The following is a 6,631-nucleotide window of genomic DNA, read 5'->3' as shown; positions in this document are numbered from 1 at the left end:
CAGAAACCAGGAAGTAAGAGGCCAAAGACACATCCAGGCCATTGTGAAGAAAACCTCAGACTGCTGCCCAGTCTGGGATGAGCTGCAGTGAGCAAACAGTGTCAGGTCTGGGGGTTCCTAAGTGTAAAGCCTAAATCTTGCTGGCTGAAGGCTGAGTCTGGAGCTCAAGCGGGTCTTGTATACAGCTGAGGTTAGAAGGCTGTCAGTCAATACATGCCGCCCTACGCTTGCATCTGGAACTTTCCCACTTTGCATTACGTTGTCTGGAAACCTTACCAAGTCCTTGGGACACATGGAGAATATAGGGCCAAAGCAAAAGTGTTGCAGAAGATGAGCTGGGCCAAGCAACTCTCACCTATAAATTCCAACACTGGGGAAGCTGAGGCAGGAGTATTTATTACCAGGAGTTCTAGGCTAGCCTGGATGGAGTACAAAGCCGTTTCCGATGAATCTGGGTGGGGAGGCATCCCCAAAGATTCCTGATCTGTGGCTCATTCCTATAAATCTGGGTATGTGTGGGGAGGGGTGGACAAGAGACTCACCTCCTCCAGAGACCCCTCCCCCATTCAAAACAGCTCTTCCCAGAAGCTGACCTCTACAGCAGGGCAAGTTGGGATAAATATCCCAATAGTGTTCCCCTATTACGTCTCAATCTAAAGTCTACAGCACACGCCTCGAGAGTTTATGCACCTCTTATGGAGGCACGGGCAAGGAGGAGCGCTGCTAAGCGCAGCAAACACTGCGGGAGTTAGACTGTGGTCTGTGTGTTGTCCCCCCAACCCCCGCCCGCATTCTTCCGGGGTGCTTGCTGTTGGATCTGGCAGCAGCTCAGCAGCAAAAAGAAATCTGAGGAATTGGGATTGAATATGATCAAAATACAAAGTATAAAATTTTCAAAGCAAAATTTTTTAAATAAAATGAAAAATGTCAGAAAGCAGCTTGTATCCTTGAAACCCCGTGCACCACCACCACTCCCGCGCGCTAAATAAATGCTTTTGTTTTATTTTAATTAAGTCGGGCCTGAAGACTATGGGTTCCCAGCTCAAGAATCCTGAGCTTCCATGCCTGGAGATGTGGTCTTTACTTTGAGGCTGGAGCAGCTGAAGGTGCTAAGGTTTAGATCTGGCTGGAACGACGGGGTCTGGTGGTTGCCGCGGTCTTCGCAATCTTCTTCCTGTCAGCGCAGTGGCGGCGGCAGCTGCAGTGCATCTCCTGTGGTTGCTGATGTTGCGCAGCTGCAGACTCACTTTCCTTTTCCCACCCTGACCCCGAGGTCACTCGCATCTCATTTAGGGATATCACACCAATGCTTCTGGGGGAGGGGGTGCAGAACTCAACAGAACTCAACTCCAGAACCCAAGGGATCTGATTACCACTTAGGTCCTCAGTCTGAAAAAGGAAACTGCCCCAGGCTGAGTGCAAGCAGTTCTGAGGTTGAGGCGCAAGAGGATTGTTGTGGGTTCTAGGCCACTCTGGGCTATACGACAAGACCCTGTTTCAACTCTAACCCCCCAAAGAAAACAACCCAGAGATAGAGGGACCTCTCCCACACACCTTGCTTGGCTTTTCTTTTCCTTTTTGTGTGTGCTAGGCAAGTCCTCTGCCAACTGACCTATATCCCCAGCCTCTAAAAATACTTTTGTTGTTGTTGAGACAGGGTTCCACTGTGTAGCTCTGGCTGTCCTGGAACTTACTATGTAGATCAGGCTGGCCTCAGACTCCAAGATCTGCCTGCTTTTGCTTCCCCATTGCTGGGATTAAAGGTGTGCACCACACCTGGCTTCTGATAAGGTTCTTTGTCCACTGCCACAACAGGGCAATTCTGGGCTGTCTCCAATCCAGTTTGCTTTACACTCAGAATCCAAAGGGATTTTGTGGGGTGAGCCACTCTGAGAGCGACAGTCATTTACTGAACAGACCTTAGGGCTAAAGTGGCCTGGGTGGAGGGAACCATTGGGTGACAGGTGAGTGTCTGAAGGAAATGAAGGTCTGAGTGTAAGCATTCCATCTTCTACTCTGAGAGGGATTTAAAAGGCCCTGAAGTGTGAGGGGGACAATGGGGAGACAGAGAAGGCTGGAGACCAGAAGAATTGCCTGAGGATGCCAGGGAAGACATCCCGGATCCTTTAGGACACCAGAGTGCTGGACCTGTGGGTGCAAAACAACGGGGCACCAGGAAGTTTCTGTGCTCCCCAATTCCTGTAGGGAAAAGTCTAAGAGATAGCTGAGCGCTCCTCTCAAGCCCAGAACCCAGGTTTAATCTCTTACTGTCCCTCATTAATCACTCACCCTCCTCGGGCCCCCTCTGTGGATCCGGTTTCTCCCCAGCTCAGGTTCCAGATGCATAGCCAGGAGAAGCCCCCCTCCATGGCCCCAGGATAGTCTGGACTAGTCCCTAGGCATTGGGGTGGCCTTAGTCAGCCTCTGATGTCGGGACATCTTCCCTTTAACCTCTCCACATCTCTTTCCTCCCCCCAAAACTTGTGTCTGAGGACTATCCCGTCCATCACCTGACCCCATCTGCTGCAGGGAGGAGGCAGGCAGGAGAGATGGAAGGAGAGGAAGGCAAAGCCCCTCAGGAGAGCCCCACACTCCTCACCCCCACACATGGGAGTAATTGAGAACAGAGGTAAAAAGGACATAAAAGCCACGTAATGGACATGCGAGGCAAGGTTGCAGTGTCTTTGGGTGACAGGACTGGGATGCTGTGGGGCAGTTCCTGCTGCCTCCTGGGATCGGCTTTAATTGCAGAGTAAGTGAAACCACAGGGCCTGTGCTGAGGACTGAGGCCTGCAGCAGAGGCCCTCCACTGCCCTCTCCCCCCACTCCGCCCCCATTAATAACCAATTAACAAGGTTCTGAAGCAGCTCAGCTTTTCCCCGTGGCCTGGCTCTGCTCTCTGACCCGTCATTGAGCTTCGAGAACATCCCCCAGGCTTCCAGGAGGATCTGAATGCCGGAAGGTTGGGGTGTCATCAGAGGGAAAGGGAACCCTTTATTGGGAAGACACCCCTCCCACTTTCAAGGGGAGTGTCCTATTGTCAAGGAGCCTTTGGCCCAGGTCCCCAGGATCTCCTAAGTCCTATTTGGGGCACCACAACTCTAAGCTACATTTGCCTTAGGGGACAGACCAGTGGCGCTGAATAGTATGGGAGATGCAGAGAGGCCTACAGGAAAGGGGACATGGGGAATAGTCCTGCGGTTGGGGGCGGGCTGTTCTGGTTTTTTATTTAACTGTAACAAAACAAACACAAACAGAATACTAGTTTTGCCTTGGCACAGTGGCTCACTTCACAGAAGACCAAGCCAGGAGGATTGCTTTGAGTTTGAGAGAGCGTGGGCTACATAATGAGACCTTAGCTCAATCATAAATATGTTAATTAAAATTAAAAGTCACGTGTGATGGCACACACCTTTAGTCCCAGATAAGTTTGAGACCAGCCTAATCTACATATTGTAAGCTCCGGGACAGCCAGGTCCCGGATCTACATAGTGAGATCCTGACCCAAAATAATAATAATAATGATAATGATAATAATAATAACAATTTAAAAAGAACATTGGCATGCCCGTTGGTAGTAGTTGAGTCTCCATGTCTATAAGGTTTCGCCTTTTGCTATTCAAGGCTGTTATAGTAGAAAGAGAGCCCAGGCCAGTCCAGCCTCACTAACCCAGCTTCATTGTCCCTGACTGTCTTATTTCAACTCAAGATGATCATGGAGGGCAAACTCAGGTGAGAATACCCGTGGGGGAGAAGAGGACAGAGAATACAAACAACAGCAAACAGACTAGATCTTAGAGTTTCCTCCTAAGTTGCCAGTGCCGCCTGCTTCGTGCTCTGGCTGGGTCTGTGGTGTCTGCTCTTCAAATAGTCTTCCCTGGAGAATGACCCCACAGGGACACCACACCTGGACTATGAGAGCTTAAAAAATGACAAAGGCAGACCCACTGGTAAACCAGGAAGAAGAGCAGGTTTTCTGTGGAGACCAATCCTCTGGAGCGAGGGGCCCCTCCGGTACCTTAGTGTCAGTCCAGGTCTCTGGAAGCTTTTTGGGTGTGTTTTAATTTACTGGGACCTCTAGGCTACAGCAAGGCAGAATCACCTTCCCCACTCCTTGTGGTATCTTTTTATGACAGTCATTCCACTAGGCCAGGCTCTCCCAAGTCTTGATCCTGGACCCCCACACTGTACCAAACCATTTCCAGCCACCCACCGTGCTCTCTTTAAGACCTTTCCCCAGGGTTGGGTGTGTTAGATTTGGCCAAGTTAGGATACTGAGTTCCTAGCTAAAGTCCAGGAGCCTAACACAATCAGCCCTGATCCTGTTTCTAAGAACTCTGCAAATCCCCAGCCCTCAGGGCCAGGGAAAGCAATTTTATTGCCCAGGAGTTTATGAGCCAGAGCCGCGGGTGGGGAGCCAAGCAGCAAGCAGAATCCAGTAAAGAAAGCCCAGTTTGAACGTGCACAGAGAAATCACTGGCTTCTCTCCACCCTATAGAAGAAATAAGGCTGCCAGGACACCTACGGGCTCCAGATTCACTGTGGGCTTTGGAGGGGGGTGCGGGTGCAGAAGGAGGGGACATGGGGCTCCCACCCAGCTCTAGGGGGCGGGTCCGAGACAGGGGGCCCAGATCGGAAGCTGAGCACTGGTGGCCAAGGAGGTTGTAGAGCCAAGAGCAGCGGGAGGCGGGATCGTTACAACCCGGCTTGCCATGAACTCTGGACGCCAGCGCCGGACACCCTTCAGCATCGCAGACATCCTAGGCCCGAGCATGATTCCCAGAGCACCTTCTGCGCCACAGCTTCCCGAGGCCAGCCCTGATCCCGCGTCTCCGCTGTGTGCGCTGGAGGAGCTGACAAGTAAAACATTCCTGGGCCATGACCCCTGCGCTCTGCAGCCTTTTGAAGGTACAATGCCTACAAGGTCGTGGGCTTGAACTCAGTTCTCTCTCCTTCCTCTGTCTCTCTCTGTGTCTCTACTGTCTCTGTCTCTCTGTCTCGCTCTCTCTTGTCCCTAGTTACAAAGTTTTGTTCAACCCTGGGCGGTTATTTTTACCCAGCCCTGCGCTCTGTCCAGGTGTCAGGAGTTGCATTCCCGCCTGCAAGACTCTAGCGTTAATTCCTAGACCTTGCAGTTGCTCCAGGGGGTCGCCAGCGCCGCGGGGTACCTCCAGGCTGGGAAGAATCTAGGGACCGCTTGGGCTGGTGCATTCGCTGTACGCGGGACAATTGCGACCGAGAAAGGCCGCGGAAGAGACAAAAGGCTTGAGCTCTGGGCAAGAAATGAGTAAGGCAGGGAGGGCTAGGACTAGGCAGAAAGCTTCGGAGGCCTTCTAGAGAGCTCTGTGCAAGAAGGTCCTTGCAGCTGCTTTGGGCATAGGAACCGCCTCTCTGCCCCCTTCCCTCCCCATGCTCCCACTGCGTCCCTTTTTGGCTCCCGGAAAGGGAGCAGATGTTTTTAAGGATGTATAAACAGACGGCTTTATATGGCCACCAGGCCTTGTGGGTCACCCTACCTCAATCTAGCCTCTAACCTACTTACTACCTTACCTTACCTGGAACTCCAAAAGGCGTCAGAGGATCTTCTCCAAACGGCCTTGATCCCTACACCAGATCTCCTCTGGTCAATCCCACCCACTCCCCTGCGTGAGCAACCTCATTTCTCTGTCCGCCAGCATTTCCAGAGGCCCGCTGCTCTTCGAATCCCTGACCTGACCCGGTGTGAAGGGAACGTGGTGCTGAGCCTCCCCCACACCTGCTTGAGCCTTGCGACCCTAGCTTTTCCACCCAGACCACAGCTCCTCCAAAGCTGGAGACTGACATTTCCGTCCCATCCTGGCAGGCAGAGTCACCCCAGAGGCGCCGCCGCCGGGTTCTGGCGCCGGTGTCCGGAGACGCCGCAAGTCTCGTACAGCGTTCACTGCACAGCAGGTGCTGGAGCTGGAGCGGCGATTCGTCTTCCAGAAGTACTTGGCACCGTCAGAGCGCGACGGACTGGCTGCGCGACTGGGCTTGGCCAATGCCCAAGTGGTCACTTGGTTCCAGAACCGTCGCGCCAAGCTCAGGCGGGATGTAGAGGAGATGCGCGCCGATGTGGCCTCTCTATGCGCGTTGTCCCCGGGAGTCCTGTGCCACCTGACACTGCCAGACAGCGTTTCAAGCCCTGACCCTGGCCCTACAGGACCTAATTCTGAGCCCCATTTATCGGATGAAGAGATACAGGTGGACGACTGAAAGAAAAGCCCCCGCCAGCCCTGGATTCCAGGGCCCCGGACTCTTCACCTCTGCTAGGACCCTTGTCTGGGTTCCCGGGTGGAGGGGAGAGACCCATTTAGCCCTGTTATGTCCCTCAGTCCACACTCCTACTTTTTTTTACTCGTTGAGAATAAAACCTCCGCTCTGCAGCAAGGCGCTTCAATCTGGGATGTCCGCAGCCCAAACCAACGCAATCTCCTACTCACTGGGAAATTGCTTCTGCTGCTTGTGGTTCCTTTAAAACGTGGTGCTTCTTTTAGCCCAGGTAGCAACCTTAAAAGGCAGGTGTCTGGCTCTGCTCATCTTCCAAAAGAATCTTGAGGTCAGGATTTGGACTCGGGCATCAGCTACCCTTCAGAGATCCTACTGTCTCTCC

The 6,631-nt window shown here is 52.7% G+C and overlaps 1 protein-coding gene across 1 annotated transcript; it reads left to right on the top strand.

The window, feature by feature from the left end:
• The first annotated feature begins 3,520 nt into the window (after positions 1 to 3,520).
• On the top strand, positions 3,521 to 6,631 carry Lbx2 (ladybird homeobox 2). The gene is made up of 2 exons (XM_050164968.1): positions 3,521 to 4,908; positions 5,843 to 6,631. Exons 1-2 carry the CDS (start codon positions 4,713 to 4,715, stop codon positions 6,232 to 6,234), a joined length of 588 nt encoding a protein of 195 aa, XP_050020925.1. The 5' UTR covers positions 3,521 to 4,712; the 3' UTR covers positions 6,235 to 6,631.

The sequence above is a fragment of the Alexandromys fortis genome, unplaced genomic scaffold, assembly GCF_014885135.2.
Source record: "Alexandromys fortis isolate MF-2015 unplaced genomic scaffold, M_Fortis_MF-2015_v1.1 scaffold_138, whole genome shotgun sequence".
NCBI classification, from domain to species: Eukaryota; Metazoa; Chordata; class Mammalia; order Rodentia; family Cricetidae; genus Alexandromys; species Alexandromys fortis.
The sequence above is the reverse complement of the archived record's forward strand: the minus strand, read 5'-3'. Positions and strand labels throughout refer to the sequence as shown.

What these genes read in the sequence shown, in the direction of transcription:
- Lbx2 (XM_050164968.1), top strand. Translation starts at nt 4,713, where the DNA reads ATGAACTCTGGACGCCAGCGCCGGACACCCTTCAGCATCGCAGACATC. An exon ending in CGCTCTGCAGCCTTTTGAAG is followed by an intron (nt 4,909 to 5,842) that starts GTACAATGCCTA and finishes CCATCCTGGCAG; the next exon opens with GCAGAGTCACCCCAGAGGCG.